Source organism: Chanodichthys erythropterus, chromosome 3 (genome assembly GCF_024489055.1).
Source record: "Chanodichthys erythropterus isolate Z2021 chromosome 3, ASM2448905v1, whole genome shotgun sequence".
NCBI lineage: Eukaryota > Metazoa > Chordata > Actinopteri > Cypriniformes > Xenocyprididae > Chanodichthys > Chanodichthys erythropterus.
In genome coordinates, this window is record NC_090223.1 from 46,652,665 (window position 1) to 46,671,786 (window position 19,122).

A 19,122-nucleotide genomic window follows, 5' to 3' on the forward strand; every position below is an offset into this window, starting at 1 on the left:
CGGGGTTAAACCCCTACTCTTTTTCAAATGACATTTTCTTTATGACCACAGAGAGTCAGGACCTTGGTTTAATGTCTCATTCGAACACCTCTTCCAGCAGCAACCTAGTTTTCCCAGGAGGTCTCCCATCCAGGTACTGACCAGGCTCAACCCTGCTTAGCTACAGTGGGAAACTAGTCTTGTGCCACAGGGTGACAGCTGCCATATACAATGGCTCAAAATTCAATAATAGATTTTTTGGACTGTCTAGATTAAATATTTAACAAAAGGTACTTCATATCATTTCATTATTTTCTCTTTTTATTTGGAAGTTGATGGATGCCATCCAAAAGATAATTATTCATAACAAATGAATTATAAATCTGGCATCAGTGCCAAGCATCTTTATGTAACACGAGTTAAAAACAAAAATAAAGTAATATTACAAAAGCACAATGAGCCACGTTCAAAGCCACTGCACATGAGCTGAATTTTATATGAATGCATCAAGCAATCGAAAACAAATAGGGACACTCCTTAATAACAAGTTTCTGATTTTGATTTGTTCTCAGATTTAAAAGTGTTTCTACCATTGCATGTAAAGCTTTTCTACTGCTCTGTTTTTTCTGCCCTTTTCATCTCTTTCTACCAATAACAGCTTCCGCTTCCCTGTCCACTCAATCCACCTCCAATAACTACTCCCAGTGCGCAGTCAGTAACCACAATGCTTCCTGTATGTCTCGTCTACAATTACTATCATAAATATCATTTGAAACATGATGTCTATGTGCATTAATGTATTGCTTGAGTGAGCACTGACTGAAGTCAATTCATCAGAGGGTGATCAGATGTGGACAGACAGAGAGAGAGAGAGATTTACTTTCCGTGTACTGAGGAGTGACAGAATAGATTGTGAAAGATGGAGTGTTAAGAGATACACATGAGAAGAGGCAAGAGAAGCTGAAAGAGAATGATTTTGTTCTTGAGTGAGTGAGTGAGTGAGAGAGAGAGGACCAGATAAGACAAATGCAGCTGCAGAAAAAGATGCTGTCTATGAATAGTCCATTTTTAGTGCAAACGTCTAGATGCACAACCTAAATGGATCGTTCAGCATTACCAGCCCTGGACCCAAGTGTCTAAAATAATCCAGGCACTTTTCTCATTGAAGATAAAATGACAAACTTTCACATAAAGCTCTTTCTTACTGTGATGTAGGCCATTGCCTCAAAGTAGCCCAATGTCAAGCACAATCAAATCACATGAACTATAAAAGTATATGAAAACACTATAAATAAAAGCCAGTGGGATTCAATAAGAAAGCATAACGTCTCTGAGCCAGAGTCTGAGCTGTTCTTTCTAGTAAAAGCAAGTCGGTGTCAACCATGGCTGATGCTTGTTTGCTGATAGAGGTCAAGGCTGCAAACATTCAGAGAAAATTGATTTTAGAGGGGCTTCACAGCTGGAGTGGCACAGTGTATTCACAGATAGACAGACGTCAGACGTCGTCTCGGCATTGTGAAAAGGAGCCTGACACTTCCTACAGTCTAACCTAATATATTATTTTTCTGTCTCAAATCTTTTTAAACTTTTCAGCTTTGACAGACAGTCTCCAAAAAACGACACAATGTGAGTAGCGTATTGCCTCAGGGTGAATGTGGTTCATGCGGTTTAAACAAAATGCTCCATGGAATTCTTCTCTCTCCGACTAATGACTGTTTTTGCCTTTTCTATCAATGAGCATAATTATTATCCTCTCAGGATAACTTAATTAATCCAAAGAAATATAGGTGTAATACCTATGTTGGAGTGAATGTACCCTCATAGGCTTCAGTTTGAATCTTTTATTGCTTTCCACTGTTGGCAATTCAATGCCATTCATCTGTCTATCAGGGCTGTTATGCAAGGTCAACCACTGTAACCTGAAGATAGATTTTAAAAATGCATATGTGAATAATGTATATGTATATGTAAAACACAATTACCAAATGAAAACATTGCTCACATTCTTATCCTGTTTACTACAATTAAACTTGTCATTTCATTTTCCCTTATTATACCAATCAGCATTCATGATATGTTTTTCATACCCTGGTATCATATCTGTATGTCTTTATAAATTTTGTGTGACAAATCGATTGTGAAGGTTGCCATATTAGATAACATCTCATTAATAAATTGCCTGGCACAAAGAGGGAAGAGAAGAACTTCAGATTTACACCTTGGAAAGAACACAAATGGAAATCAGTAGATAAGATAGATAGATAGATAGATAGATAGATAGATAGATAGATAGATAGATAGATAGATAGATAGATAGATAGATAGATAGATAGATAGATAGATAGATAGATAGATAGATAGATAGATAGATAGATAGATAGATAGATAGATAGTAAACCTAATGAAATGTTTAAATGGAAATATGCAAGAAATAAGAATATTAACTAAATTAAATGCCATATTAAATGTTAAGTTAATTTGGCAATTAAATGCCAATACTGGTCTCCCTTATTTAACATACCCATTTCAGGACATGAAGTACTGTACAAATGAGTTGAATTTGGTGTGACTGATTAGGGATGCATCCAAATTGTGCAGTTTTGGGGAGCCTCCTGGACCAGGACTGAGAATCACTGCTGTACACTGAAGAAGTCATTCATCACCATATTGATTAGTGTCCATGTGTTTCATGTGAGAAGTAGAGCTTCCAGACAAGATAAAAATACAGTGATTGAAAGCCCAGTGTCCAATGAAAAATCCTTTTTTTTTCTCCAATGCAAACAGTGCTCATGATGCTCTCGTAGATTCCCCCTGCAGGACCCAAAATGATGTGTTTAGAGCCTCTTGTTCAATGAAAAGCGATCTTTGCGCCATTAAATGGGAAGCACAACTTCAATGGGGTTCTCCGGGCCATCCTGTGCACAGATTCATTTTGATTAAAGTGGATCACGAACAACGTGACAATGTGATATTATACACTCTTATATAGATAGCTAGATACATAGACACATACAGGTGCATCTCAATAAATTAGAATGTCGTGGAAAAGTTCATTTATTTCAGTAATTCACCTCAAATTTTGTCAATGCACACAGACTGAAGTACTTTAAGTCTTTGGTTCTTTTAATTGTGATGATTTTGGCTCACATTTAACAAAAACCCACCAATTCACTATCTCAATAAATTAGAATACTTCATAAGATCAATTAAAAAAAAGGATATTTTAAACAGACATGCCAGGCTTCTGAAAAGTATGTTAATTTCTATGCACTCAATACTTGGTTGGGCCTCCTTTTGCATGAATTACTGCATCAATGCAGCGTGGCATGTAGGCAATCAGCCTGTGGCACTGCTCAGGTGTAATGGAAGCCCAGGTTGCTTTGATAGCGGCCTTTATTGTTGGTCTGGTGGCTCTTATCTTCCTCTTGACAATACCCCATAGATTCTCTATGGGGTTCAGGTCAGGCGAGTTTGCTGGCTAATCAAGCACAGTAACACCATGGTCACTGAACCAGCTTTTGGTACCTTTGGCAGTGTGGGCAGGTGCCAAATCCTACTGGAAAATGAAATCAGCATCTCCATAAAGCTTTTCAGCATAAGGAAGCATGAAGTGCTCTAAAACTTCCTGGTAGATGGCTGTGTTGACTGTGGACTTCAGAAAACACAGTTGACCAACACCAGCAGATGACATGGCAGCCCAAATCATCACTGACTGTGGAAACTTCACACTGGACTTCAAGCAACATGGTTTCTGTGCCTTGATTTCCAAATTAAATGCAAAATTTACTTTCATCTGAAAAGAGGACTTGGACCACTGAGCAACAGTCCAGTTCTTTTTCTCCTTAGCCCAGGTAAGACACTTCTGACATTGTCTTTGGTTTAGAAGTGGCTTGGTACGTGGAATGTGACAGTTGTAGCCCATTTCCTGAAGATGTCTGTGTGCGGTGGCTCTTGATGCACTGACTCCAGCTTCAGTCTACTCCTTTCGAAGCTCTCCTAAGTTCTTAAATGGGCTTCGCCTGACAATCTCATTCCTTTCACTTGTACACCTTTTCCTACCACACTTTTTCCTTCCAGTCAACTTTCCATGAAGATGCTTTGGCACAGCACTCTGCGAACAGCCAGCTCTTTCAGCAATGACCCTCTGTGGCTTACCCTCATTGTAGAGGGTCTTGATGATCGTCTTCTGGACAATTGTCAATTCAACAGGCTTCCCCATGACTGCTGTTGGGATTACTGACCTAAACCCAGTATTTATACCCTGAGAATGGTCATTTAATCGAACTTGAAATTAAATATTCTAATAATTTGAGATACAGATTTTTTTTTTTTTTTTGATTTTGATGAGCAGCAAGCTGTAATTATCAAAATGAAAACAAAAAAGTCTGGAAATATTTTACTTTATGTCTTATAAATCTAGAATATATTTAAGTTTTACTTTTTGAATTAAATTACAGAACAATAAAAAACTTTTTTATGATATTCTAATTTATTGAGATGCACCTGTAGATAGATTGCAATGATATGAATCTGAAATGTAACCGATAGATTAGTGCAGAAAGAGATGTAGAGATGATGGTGGCGGAGAAGACAACTCTACAGTGACACAAAGGTAGCTCTTGATGACTCACTCCCTCTCTTTTTTTTTCTGTATTTCTCTTTCCAGTCTGGATTAAAATAACAGAGCCCCAGCAGCCCCAGCCTACAGAGGGGGAGTTATGCTTTCCATCTCAGAGACAGGGTGATACGCTAAAAATACCCCTCTGTGTGTGGGCTGCACTAGGAGATCAGGGCGGGGGTGCAGCTCTGGAAGCTGGTTTGTACATTACAGATTTGGTGTATGCAGCATGAGAGTCTATGTGCCGTCTAAATGCACAGGATAGATGCTTTTACTGGATCAGCGCCGGTGTCAATATCACTGATTGGCTCATTACATGGATTAGAGTGTTAATTGTATTTCCAGTTCAGTTGCGATGTCTCTAATGGTGTCTCTGAGGGGCCTTTGCTAGACAGCCAACTGACCACTGCTCTCTCGATTATGGAATTCCTTCCTTCAGTAACTTATTTGTCTTGGTCATTACACCAGGAAATGATGTTCGATTGGTGCTATTAAAAAATCAATATGTCGTCATGCAGTGAAATGGAGCATCGCAGCTTACCTAAGGGTGAATTTTTGCTGGCGTTAGATGTAAACAAAGCTCAGGACAACACATTTTTCAGGTCAGCTGTTGCGTCTGAGAATGGAACTATTTCGATTGTAAACAGTCCTTCGTGTATCTTCCTCCCAGTCCATTCATATATTCATTCTATGATGTGCTATTAAGCAAAGTATCCTCCACCTGAAACCAGTGAGGATGGAAGTGCTCAAGTATTGAAACCAGACAGATGCTGATCAGAAGCAACTCTCATTAAACCAAACACTTGTTCGGGGCTTCCCCCTGACATTTCAGCTCACTAAAGCTTGTTAAAAGATGTGCATGCTGGAAACCAGATTTTTAATAGTTTCCCATTACTCCACATGGTCTCTAGATTCACAGGGAAGATTTCCATATAAAAGGTTATGGAGCTGAGCCACACTAGGGAATGAGAGGAGTGAACATAGCAGGGGGAGAGAGAGCCTTTGGGGTGCTGATGGCTGTACTCAGTAGGAATTAGTCAGATTTGAGTATTTGAGCAGGGAACTGGCAGGCTGTTGGCTGCTTGGCTTGGCCAGTGCCAACGCTACTGAGTAATGTTGGTCAATGTTTATTACTGTGGCATGGGAGTGGGGTTCACTGGGTGGATTTTGCTGTTATGAGGTCACAGCTGGGTGACACAGCAGGATGGGATTAAGAGGAGAGTGCTGCAGGGTGCCAAAAAGAATAATTTATTGCACATATGACATGAACGCTGTTCACAATAAGAATTATATTTTAGGCATATTTTTTGAACGATTTTAAGCAATAGATCTCTCAAAAATGATAATTCAAAGATAATTGTTTTAAACTTGTATGACTTTCTTTGTTCACTGGAACACAAAAGATGAAGATGTAGTCATGAGAAGTTGTGTGAGATACAGTTTAGAATTTACATTGTTATTCACTAACAATCTTAAAGGGTTAGTTCACCCAAAAATGAAAATTCTGTCATTAATTACTCAGACACCCATACGACCTTCGTTCATCTTCAGAACACAAAGTAAGATATTTTTGATAAAATCCAATGGCTCAGTGAGGCCTCCATTGACAGCAAGACAATTAACACTTTCAGTGCCCAGAAAGCTACTAAAGACATATTTAAAACAGTTCATGTGACTACAGTGGTTCAACCTTAATGTTAAGAAGTGACAAGAATACTTTTTGTGCGCCAAAAAAACAAAATAACGACTTTATTCCACAATATCTAATGATGGGCAATTTCAAAACACTGCTTGTTAATTGTCTTGCTGCCAATGCAGACCTCACTGAGCCAATGGATTTTATCAAAAATATTTTAATTAGTGTTTTGAAGATGAACGAAGGTCTTATGAGTGTGCAACGACATGAGGGTGAGTAATTAATGACTGAATTTTCATTTTTGGATAAACTAACCCTTTCATTATAGTAAATAAATTATGCAGACTGGTTTTGTAAACCAGATCATCTGATTCATTTAAAAGGTCTGACTCAAACAATTAGTATATGAATCAGGCATCACTTCTTTTCTCATGAACGTACCAAGGAGAGTTGGGCAGATGTCAGGATCTTCTGTGGATTAAGACTCAATTAAGTAAATTAAGACTTTTGTTTATCACACAAAGCTACCATATGACTTCAGAAGCCTTGGACTATAGTGTACAACTGTTATAATACTTTAATGGTTTTATGTCCATTTAAAACTTGAAAGCTTCAGCCTTTAAGCCCAGACTTCTCTTTTTGTCTTCTGTGGAAGAATGAAAGTGACATTTGGAATGACATGTAGATGTATAAATGCTGACAAAATTTTCTGGGGTGTATTTATAGCAAAGACTGGGTACTGTTTTTGAAGTTAGAAGTGTGCTGAAATCGTTTGGCTAATATGAACTGATAGGTATCCCATGAGGATTTGCATGAAAATAGAGATATCAAGCAAAAGACAAATAACAACACGAATGGATGATGCAGTATTGCTTAAGGGAATTTGGAAATAGACAGTGAGCAGGATGGTAGTAAAACAAGTTTGTGGCAGCCTATCGTGTCTGTACAGGACTCTGACTTCTCGCACCACAGAAAAGTCACTCCATGCACAAAGCTGTGGCTTATATGGAATTTGGAAAAGCATCCAGCCATAATATAGATAGTAAAAGCAATCTTCTCAATGGCTCTCACAGAAATGACTGTACAGTTGAATCAATGGTATCAAGGCTTTAAAGCCTCTTCCTGAGGGCAGATGCCTGGCTTGTCTGTAATGGTAGAGCTCTCACTGTTGGGACACTTTCAATGGGGTGCTTCTGATCCTGTCTGTCAGATAATCTGCTGTAATCCCTAGCTCTCTTATCTGACTGGAGCACGGTGTCCGGCAAGATGACTTCACGCCAGGAAGCGCAGCGTGGCCAACCTGCCTCTTTACAGCACTGCCTACATGTTTGTGCGGGACTGTGACACAGGGCACAGCCTCCGGTGCAGATCACAACCGGCTTTCAGTTTCCATGTTGTCCTGCCCTCTGGGAGCTGGTCACTCACCTGTCTCGAGGGAATAGGTAGAACGGTGGAATGTCGTTTGGGGGAACATCAGGAGGTTTCACCAAGACATTAGCGGCTGGAAGAGAGTGTTCCACATGCTCCCTTAAATATCTCTGTGAGTCAGAGCGGGGACTGATGAGACACAGTTCGCTGTAATTCACTGCCAAAGGGACAGAGTGCCACAATAAAAGCTCTATCACATGGCATCAGCTGCTGATTAAAGAGCCAGCAATGTGACAGCATCATATACAGTCACCACTGATTTTATGATTGCCCCCCCACTCCCCAACATCTCACCCCTCCGCTGACCCCCTCCCTGCATGCAGCAATCAGCCAGGTGCTAAATGCCCGGGCAAGGAGAGAGAGAGGCAGTCGTCGAGGGTGTTGGTGTGCACTTGGAGAACAGGCAACAAGCATCTGCGCTTGGCAGCAGAGAAAGTGGAGGCAGGAAATAACTGTCACTCTCCATTCAGGCTGCCATGCTGGGAATGGGCGAGTGGTGGTGGTTGGGGGTCGGAGGAGGCGTTAATCATTAACTGAAAGGGAGAGAATTAAGGGTTTTTTTCCTTTGCGAGAGGCCTTTTTTGAGAATTGCCCTTCCCACTTAAAGTATTCACTCTGGTCTGCTGATGGACTGCAGCAGTGTGCACTGGGAGCTTGTAGATCAGAGTCTCCAGGGCCCAAGTTGTGTGTTTACTGGTAGTAAGGAATCAATAAGAGGGTGATCGGATGGAGTGAGCCTGTAAATCCTCCCTAACATACTGTACACCAAGCTTTAATTAATTCAATCAGCTTCTTGACTCAAACTTCAAAGTCTTTTAAAACCCATGGAACATAATCAAATTCCTTTATTATTGCTCTGTATGTGAGAATGTTCGGAATAAGCTACCGGAACACTTGGAACAAATGGGGAGTAAGTGCTACAGTATGTACTTGAGGCAAGCTCTTCAAATGAAGTGTTTAGGTTCACCTACGAATTTGTGATTACATGGGGGAGGCGCTTACGATTGTGATCTTGGAGGGAAAATGGGGGTAGTTTTAATGCGTTTATTTTGTGAGTCGTCTTTTAGTCCTTGTGACTCAAAGCTACTTCTTTTAGAGCATTACACGCTCCATTACTCATAGACCCAGATTTATATTCAATTAATTTCAAAAATGCCACCCCGAAAAGCTGTGAATGGAAGAGTCATGCCTCCACTCATACTGTCCTGGACCACATAGAGGACAGTACAACATTTATCAAATTACTTTAATTGTGCTGTCACGTTCAGGCAGCCTCTTGGACGTTAGTAAGACATCCTCATTGTGTGAAGCCTTCAGGGTGCACACATGTGAGCGGCTATAAATTTTAATTCTTCCCTCTGGACTTTTACCATATAACCGTTTCTTTTATTTTTAGACTTTGGTCCGCATCAGTTTGAGCATCTTTGTATTTGAAAGCAGTAATTGCTTTTCTTGTCTCCTGGAATTACTGTCAGGTTGCAGCTTTTTACAGTTACTCCAAAGTCATTTAGCGAGAAGATACATAAACAGCCCAGTCAATGCACTAGTGTTGGTTTTCAGAGGCACGGGGATGTGCTGACACTAATGTGTTATCTTTTATAGGAAAGACTCACCCATCTGGCACAAATCCTTTCCTCTGTGCCCCCTATGATCATCATGTCATTGTCCAGAGTGCTACTCTCCAGGGGTTCTGTTATCACTGAATGAAAGCAAGAGCTGCCAATGGCATATCCTGCAATCACAGTGTGCAAAAAAAAAAATGAAATAAAAAAAATTTGTGTGTGTATTTTGCAAGTGCATTATCTACCATTAAAGTTTAATACATTTCTACCCTTATTGATTACTGAAGCAAGATAATTGCTGGTTCTTCTTCCACAATTAATTTATCCACATTAATATACTGCATTTGCACATTTGCATACATACATGTGTAAATACCTACTCAATGTAAGTGCCATTTATAATAATTCCTAAAAAGACAAATATCTGATTCCTTCAATTCTTGGAGCTCCGTTTTAAATTTCCAGGAGTTAATGACCACACAACAGTTCCACACACACACACACAACAGTTCCACACACACACACACACACACACACACACACACACACACACACACACAAACACAAACGCCCTTTGTTTCTGTGTCCATGAAGGTATAGTGAGTGTGTTTCTTGTGCCTTATAAACAAATGAGAACTCCAACATCCCAGCATGCATTCTGCTTGCTTTTTATTCTGGGCTGAGTCACAACCATAGACACAAATTACAGAGAAGGAGGCAGTGGAAGGCAGAGATCTTTGAGAGACAGAAGACAGAGACTGGTAAAAAGCCAGAGAAGGAGATGGAATGAGGGTGAAGGAGAAATAGAAGGGCTCGAATCACAACACAAGAAAGGGGAGGAGAGGGGGAAACTGGTTGACAAGGCTTCTCATTTCTTATTGTTCACTCCTTTGTGGATAGTCTCTGAGCGGCACAAATGTCACATGACTACAGGAGGCATTAAAGTGAAGCACAGACAGAAAAGCAGGAGCATTCGTGTGCGCCCACACATTCACTCTCTCTCGCACACACACACACACACGCTACCTCTACAGGCATGAATACAGTGCAAGAAAAGCAACACACTCTGAGCGAAAGGCGCCGTGTTAATGCTGAAAAAAAGAGCTTGTTCTTCATAAAAATAGGAAATGGGTTTACAGAGAGCTGCTATTTCTACTGCGCAGTAAAGCCTGACTGCTGTAGTTATGTAGATAGTGACAGGCAGTGGTACGTTGACTCTTTAAGGTCAACCGTGTGTTGTCATCTCTAATTGGTGTTGCAGTTGTTGCTGGAAAAATAAAATGGTTTTGGAAGAAGCTGTACATGTACCTAGGGCATGTAAATATTTAGATAGGCCATGAGTCACCCCCCTCCCTCTTGCTCTTCCTCTTCTCCTTTATGTTTTTGCTCCCTTTTTCAAGTACTCGCACACTCCATCTTCTCCTGTCGCTCACGTCATTTGGTCTTCCCATCGCTGCGAGAGGAATTCTGTGAGCTGTGAGATAAGGAGTGCGTGAACAGGAAAAACAGAAAAAGCAACTGCAAAAAGGAAGGATTAAATCGAAGGTAGACTGAGTAAAAAAAGAGAGATGGAGAGGAAAGACGAGGTGTAGGTCAAGAGCCTAAGGCTCTGTTTGTCTCAAGGGGCGTGTAGAGAGGACAGGTAGGGCCTGTTTACTGTGGATTCACATTACTCAGGGTCTCTAGAGAGAGGGGACAGCAGCTGCTAGAAAGAAGTCCTATTGCACATGACGTCTGTATTATAAAAAAAATGTAAACAACCGGAATAAAGGACCGACTTGAACCTACCCATAGTCCAGATCCAGCTCACCAAGAGCAGCACAGAAACAGGAGCTCTCCAAAGCCACAGGCTAAAACTACCTTCAGTTCTACAGTTAGGGGCAGGAGACGAGCTTGGATGCCTTATGCGCTGTGTGTGGGAAGAGGGGTTTTAGTATTTTGTCTGTGAGAAGCGAGGGAGTGAGGAGGAGGAAGAGTGACTGACAGCGCGAGAGAGACTGAAGTCTTGGCAGGCACCTAGTTCTGACGCTTCACTTCTGAAGTGTAGGCTTTGGTTTGAGGTTTCTCTGGTGTGGTGTACCCATAATTCCCAGCATGACTCAGAGGAGGCTGGAACTAGAGGAATTAGGTACCATGTGAGAGCCCTCCCTTTCTTCTGCTTGGCTCCTCTCGCATCATGCCCATGACCCCGCTACGAGCTCCATGGACAAATGCTTTTTCAGATGTATAAGGCTCTATCGCAAAGTACAGGAGCACATGTGATCCCAGTCAAATGGTTTGTGGCCTCCAGACTCTTCAGATGGGTGCCCAAGGATGAACTGTGTACTTTGCACTGTTGTTGGCATTATCCCTGTCCATTATTATATCTGCTATTGCAAGTAGGATTTGGTGGCATTATTTGTCTTGTTTGCAACTGGCGAATGACCTACAATAGGTTTCAGGCTTACTTTCAGCTCTGTAGTCATTAGGCTCTCCAGATGACTAGTTTTCATTCGTTATCACAGAGCCATGATAACTGAACAAATACAGTACATATTATAACCCCAGATGGGGTCAGACACCGTATCTGGTACTTTTCCACTAGTCACATGTTTAATGCTAAAACTGTGTGGATTAGTCCTTCCACAGATGTCGGCATTTAATGTGGTCTCATGTGGTTTTAAACCCTTATGTGGTCATTTATTTTTTCAATGAAAAATAAAGGACAAAAACGCCATGAAAAAGTTCACATCACCATTTTCAAAGTTTTCTGAGGCATTAAGAATTAAGTACAACTCTAAGATTTCTCTATTTTGCATATTTGAACTGACATATCACATTCAGTTACAGCACATGTAAGAACCAACTTATGCATTATCCAAAGTGCCTTAGATGCCATTTAAGGCATTTAAATATTTTTATTAGTTCATTCATTCCCTAGGAATCAAACCCATGAGTCTGACATTGCTAGCACCATACTGTCTGAGCTACAGGAATGCAATTTTGTTTTTGTGTCAATGACATTAAAGGGTTAGTTCACCCAAAAATGAAACTTCAGTCATTTATTACTCACCCTCATGTCGTTTCACACCCATAAGGTCTTCATTCATTTTCAGAACACAAATTAAGATATTTTTGATAAAATCCAATGGTTCAGTGAGGCCTCCGTTGCCAGCAAGATCATTTCCTTTTTCAATGCCCAGAAAGCTACTAAAAACATATTAAAAACAGTTTATGTAAGTACAGTGGCTCAACTTTATTATTATAAGTATAAGTATAACTTTATTATTATAAGGTGACGAGAATACTTTTTGTGCAGCAAAACAACAAAATAGTGACTTTATTCAACAAAATGTAGTGATGGGCAATTTCAAAACACTGCTTCATGAAGCTTCAAAGCTTTATGAATCTTTTGTTTCAAATCAGTAGTTCAGAGCACCAAATCGCCTTATCGCCCATCACTAGATATTGTTGAATAAAGTCGCTATTGTTTTTTTGTTTTTTTTTGGTGCACACAAAGTATTCTTGTCGCTTTTTAACATTAAGGTTGAACCACTGTAGTCGTTTGGGCTATTTTTATGGTTTTTTTGTCCTTTTTGGAGCTTGACATCCATGTACTCTCCTTGTATGGAAAAATATGTGTAAAAATCCTTTTGTAATTCACAGATAAAGTGTACAGGATATGGGTTTGGATGATATTAGGGTGAGCAGATAATAACAGATTTTTAATTTTTGCGTGAATTATTCCGTTAAGCCACAAAGTGCCCATAGAATATAAATTGTGAAGTGGTGGCTGAGGATTCTTCTCTGATTAGGCTTGTGATTTCCTTTAATGCTTGTTCAGGGTGACACAGTCTTCATCAGCTCTTTATAAATTCAGAGAGCGTTTGCTGTCTCTAGAGTAAGAGGCAATCATGATTGTTTGTGTTTCACATCTCTATTTGTGCTGTGTTGGCCAGAGACTGGAAATCTAATGCAGCCACTGGCAAAGCATTATTTGAGCTAAATGACAAGACTTTCTCTACTTTCTCTCCATGTCATTTTGATTTCTCTCTCTCCACAGCTATGATGGGGAGAATGGGCCCTCTCCTGGCCGCAGCCCTATGGATTCGCAGGCGAGTCCAGGGCTGGTGCTCCATCCCCCCTTCCCTCAGAGTCAGAGAAGGGAATCTTTTCTCTACCGCTCTGACTCTGACTACGACATGTCCCCCAAGACCATGTCACGAAACTCCTCCATCAACAGCGAGGGGTAAGCCGTCTCCCTCAACACACAGCACACTTTCACTGTTTACTGTCTTCACTTTTCATTTCTAAAAGGCCTCAGAGGAAGTTCTTTTATCCCAGAATCACCATGCAGTATTAAGCACATCAACTAAATCCCTCTTTACCCGTCTCACTATAATACTGTTACACCCTCAGAAGTGCTCATGCTCTCAGCACGCAGCAGTGACCCCCGTGACTGCCACCTCTGGATTATGTCCATAAAAAATGGCATTTTTTGATGTTGGCTAAATCTATTCCCTCGCACCTGGGGATGATTCCTTGCCTCATCTCAATACTATAACAGACCATTTATAAACATTTACCAAAATGTTTAGTATTTTTTTTCTTCCCATTTACTGGAACTGCTCTTTCCTCTTTCTCCAGTCATGCTGAAGATCTCATAGTCACCCCTTTTGCTCAGGTAAGCCTCTGTTGTGTCTGGCAAACAGTATATAATGAGTGATAATTGCTTGTCATGACTTGCTGAGTTTGAGTTGAGTGATATCCTGCTGTTCTCTCTTTTCCTCTCTGCCTCTTTAACGCAGGTGTTGGCTAGTCTACGAACTGTCAGAAGCAACTTCACCATTCTCGCCAACGTCACGACTCCCACTAACAAGTCAGTTTTTAGCTTTGATGCAACAATTTCTTTATTTCTGCTCTGCCCCCTTATGGCCACCAGTGTTTCCTTTTCAATGAAGCATTTTTGATTTTATTCATGATATATAATTAAAAATAATGTACAAAAAGTATGCACATTCAGATAGCTAAAATCTTAATTTTTTACATAAAAAAAATTTAACCTTATTTTATGTGAAAATAAATATTTTAAAATTACATATTTATATTACAAATGATATATAATTATATATAAATGTATAATGTTTAATATTTTAATAATATAGTCTTTATAATATATATATTTAAATAGATTTTTTTTTAATGTGTAATATTTTTATTTGCTCAGTTCATAACAAGTGCAGCTTTCCTCTCAGTGAGCAATGCTAATTGGATTTATACCAGTAGAGGGCGACCTCTACCACTATCACTGATGTAATTATCTTTTTGTCCACAGGAGGTCACCAGTGACCAGCCAACCCACGGTTCCCCCAGCAACGCTCTCAGGTATGTTTACTGTACTGTAACTTAGTCACTGGTGAGCTTTCTATCTCCCACACTAGCACTCTCCCACACAGTGTCTCTCACATTACGCATACACTTCCTCTTGTAGACACTGTTGCCAGTAAAATGCATTACAGCATCAGAAATAGTGGAGCCATATGGGAAACAGGGGCTGGAACATAACCAGACGCTTTAACTAGCCAAATAACAGCTCTCAGCTGCTAGTTTATATGAGAAACTCTGAGGCATATAAGCAGTGAACGTGCTGCACATGTTGAACTTAATATAAAATTAAATAAAAATAAATGAAAGTAGTTACAATAATAGAAGTACTTATATATAATTTAATACTAAATATATATAATGGTTTTCTTATTTAGGATATCACTTTAAATAGCCCTCATCAGATCTTTTACTGTACATGACTAAACGTATGTGGATACCCTTCTAATTAAAGGTGAGGTAAGAAGATTTCCAAAAATGTTGTTGGACAGTGTTGATATTTGAAATCAACCCAAACAAACCCACCCCTCTCTTCATTGCTCCGCCTCCAAAACTCACCCTCCAATCCTAACCACCCTGCTCCGAGTCAGTCTCAAACCCTGATCGCTGCTGGCACGTGAGGCGAGTGCACTAACAATGACTCTAAACACCTCATTCTCCAGCAGTCGTCAGTGCGCAGTGTTTTACCTGCACAACTCTCACTATCTGGCCTCTGTTACACACACAATGCGAGAGTGGATGTCTGTTCATCACAGCTGACGCGCAACAAAATGCTTCACGAAAAATAAAGCGCAGATGATGAACAAACGACAAGGAAGCACAAAAAATGAACGTACAGTACATAAAAATAAATACCAACAAGTGTTCGCTGTTAATCGCCAACAGCACAGCAGCTCCAGACAATCAATGACACTCAAACCCAGTGTTACTCACATGAGTAGGAATCAAAGCAGCCTCCGTGTCTGATTTCAGGCCTTCCACTTAGCTCTCTCCAGCACTGGAAAGCTTTTCTAATATTAACACAGGTCCTAAAGAGCTTGCCCAGTCATAAACCTTCATTCCAGTAATATTCTTTTGAGCGCTTTTGTATTGCGTCTCATCTCTCTTTCTGCAGTTCTTTTTTTTTTCAAATCTCCTTCTTGCTCGTTCTCTCTCCTCAATCGTCATACGCCCCCTAATGCTGATTGGTTACACTTTTGTTGTTGGTGTCGGCCGACTAACTTCCAAACAGTGTTTTTGAAAAAATACTCCACCTTTAACAGGTATTGCAGTGATTTCTGAGACCAAATCTTAACCCTACAATGACATTCTAGAGAATCACATGCTTTTAACTTTTGTTGCAACAGTCAACATCATCCCTGTGCACAAAGCAATGCCCATATAGAAATGGTTTAATAAGTCTGTGTAGAGGTTAAATACACAAACACCTTTTTACAATTTGGGGATAAGTTAGAATATTGATGGAAATGCAGGCCTACCTGGCTCAGTCACCTGGAGCCAGTTGCATAAAAATAGCCTCTATGTTAAGACTGTCTTAAGACCTAGTTTGATCAACTAGCAGTTAGATAAGAGGTATTTCTTGCTTTTCTGATTCAAATTAGACCAATGCACCTTTTTATGCAACTGACTTTAAAGTTAGGACCAGCAGTGGCTGGTTGCATAAACTGCTAAGACTAGTCTAAATATCTGGACCTGTCAGCGATTCAAAATCCTGCTGTGAAAAGTGTTCTGACTGAAAACTACATCGGCGATGACCGACAGCCAATGAGAGAGCAAGATACAGAGCAGCGGGGAGTTCAGGGAGGAGTTATAGACCACAACATCAGCAAGCATATGGCTTCATTTCAGATAAACATTACAATTCTATCAAACAGAAACAAAGCACAAACATTTGCTTGACCATCCGCAACAGCAGCACATTGAAAAGTTATGTATTTACCTCCAACTCTCGTTGCAGAACACACAATCCACAGTCTCCCCAACCATTTCCTCCTCCATATTCTTTTTTTCTTTTTCTTGTTTTCGCTGCAAATCATCGCACCGGCAATTCATATTGCAAGCTTTTTACCGGCTACCGTTTTTAATAATAATAATAATAACTCCGGTCTTGCGTGATATCGCGTTGTTTCCTTGTCGACGATTCTTCCTATTGTAAAGTCATGCAGTGTGAAACCTTCTGTCGCCGATCTATCGTGCAATGTGAACACAGCAGCGACTGAATGCTGGCCAAGATAGCCATGCAGTGTGAAAAGAACAGTGACCCGACTGCTTTGAAAATCGTGCAGTCTGAACTTGGCCTTATAAGAGTGTAAGTGTCACAGTGACATTAAGTTTGTTTTAGTTTTCTTGGACCTTCAGTTTGTTGTCATTCAACACATGTGCTCATTTGTTCTAGTTTCCCCCCACTCATCAGTTACCATGGACACTAACACTCATCATCACAGGTGTTCCTCCTTTTAGTTAATCATCTCTGTGTATTAAAGTTCCTGCTTGTGTTCTTTTCATTGTCCGGTATTGTTCGTGTCTTGTGTTATACATTGTTTCGCACATTGGCTATCAGTTTGGGTTGTTCTAATACACCCACCCCCGGTTTCACAGACAAGGCTTAAGCTAGTCCCAGACTGAAATGCATGTTTGAGCTGTTTTAACTGAAAACGACTTACACTGACATATCTTAAAATATGTCAGTGTCATTGTTTTGTCTCAAGATGCACACCAGTATTTTTTTTTTTCTAGGGTACATAAAAGCTACTTAAATGCCCTAATTGAACTAAGGCCTAATCCTGGTTTAGTCTAAGCCCTGTCTGTGAAACCGGGCCCCTTTGTTTTAAATCATCTTTTTCTTCTTCATTGGACATTAGCATTACAGTAAGCTGATATAACAGCAATAGGAGGGGTTAAAATTAAATGTTTAACAAGAGCAATAATTAGGTCAGACACTGGGTGATGCTACCTGCCTGGGCTTTGTGCAGGCCAGTCAAGTTCCTCCATGCCAGACATCATAAATATATATTTTTATATGGACTTTGCTTGGGGAGCAGGGGTGTTGTCATTTTGGAACAGAAAATGTCCCTCCTTTACTACAGAAATCTGTCCTTACAGAAATTAATGTAGTTAAACCTGTTAATTATAAAGGGGTCTCCACAGACTTCTTGCCTTCTATTTTAGTTGTTTGAATTACACCCATCAGTTAAGTGTGACTCCTGCTTCATTATTTGTCTAATTTATACTTATTTTTCTACACACTCGATACATTTGTTGTATTTGTGGTGTTAAATGCTTAAACAACTTGGTTCCTCTGTATATAACTGACATAAGTCATAAGTCAGTTAATTTTTAGAACAAATTATTGAGCTTTCTTTGATATTTTTATAAGTTTATAAATAGGTTTGTCACTTGGTTTCAGCAATTTAGTCGTCATAGACTTCTTCCGTTTTATTCTCTTGTTCCTCTGGTTTGAAAAAAATATGATTATTCATTCTTACGTGTAAAAAGATCCATTATTTATAAGGCATTTGATCTCTCCATATGAAGCTCTTGAAATATTCATGCTTGGAAGTTTTTTTTTTTTTTTTTTTTTGAAGACATCACTCAGGCAATTCTTTATGTCCTCCTGTCAGGAAACAACATCCCCACTGTTCACAAACAAAGTTCTCACAGTAAGTGTTAAATGCATGTGACAGTGCTGTTGTGATGTGATGCTGATGGCTGTGTCTTATGTCCTGTGCAGATGAGACATACCAGCAGCTGGCCCGGGAAACTCTGGAGGAACTTGACTGGTGTTTGGACCAGCTGGAGACCATACAGACCCACCGCTCTGTTAGTGAGATGGCCTCCAACAAGGTGTTTCTTCAATCACTTACTGTTGCATCTGTGCTGCCTAGTTTGTTTACTGTAGGATTTTTTCCTACCTTCTCAAAGACCAATTTTGTCTATATACAGTTTACCATAATTTTATGGCCTATGTATTTTCTCCATTTCAAGTATCCATTCATGGTTTATAATTTATAATCCATAGTTTATAATCCACCCTTTACATTTTCCGAAACACGTAATATGACGAATTCGATTTCCTCAAGGATAGGTTTCAAGATCTGCCATTCTGTGTATTATCACACATGAAGGACTACATCTATGTGTATGAGAAGAAATAGTCTTGTGTGTGTCCTGGTTCATCTGATATGGTCCCGTCTGAGTGATGTTCCTTTCTTTAATGTATTTTTAATTATCATCCGTAAACACAGATGCAACTAGCTTTTGTGTGGAACTCTGCCAGCCTTGTCATACACACTGTTCTGGTTTGAGAAGTGCAAGAGAGATGGAGAGAGAGAGAGGGAGAAAAAAAGAGGGTTTGTGGATGAGGAGGACATTAAGGAGGGAGGAGGGGGCTGCAGTTTGGTCCTGATGCCAGTGTTTCTGCTGTAACCTTCGTTGCTATCGAGCTGCAGCAAGGTCTACCCTGCCAGTTAATCCATTGGCTCTTTGCTGTGGCCATGAGGCATGTGATTTAGATCCTGGCCAATGAAAAATCTGTT

General features: G+C 40.0%; 1 protein-coding gene across 1 annotated transcript in view; it reads left to right on the top strand.

Annotated features, from left to right (window-relative positions):
• Nucleotides 1-19,122, top strand: part of pde4a (phosphodiesterase 4A, cAMP-specific) — a 53,364-nt gene that overhangs the window by 19,331 nt on the left and 14,911 nt on the right. The window contains exons 2-6 of the mRNA XM_067376219.1: nt 13,266-13,451; nt 13,850-13,886; nt 14,011-14,081; nt 14,538-14,587; nt 18,318-18,430. Coding sequence (XP_067232320.1) covers nt 13,266-13,451; nt 13,850-13,886; nt 14,011-14,081; nt 14,538-14,587; nt 18,318-18,430 — 457 coding nt within the window. The remainder of the gene's footprint in view (nt 1-13,265; nt 13,452-13,849; nt 13,887-14,010; nt 14,082-14,537; nt 14,588-18,317; nt 18,431-19,122) is intronic.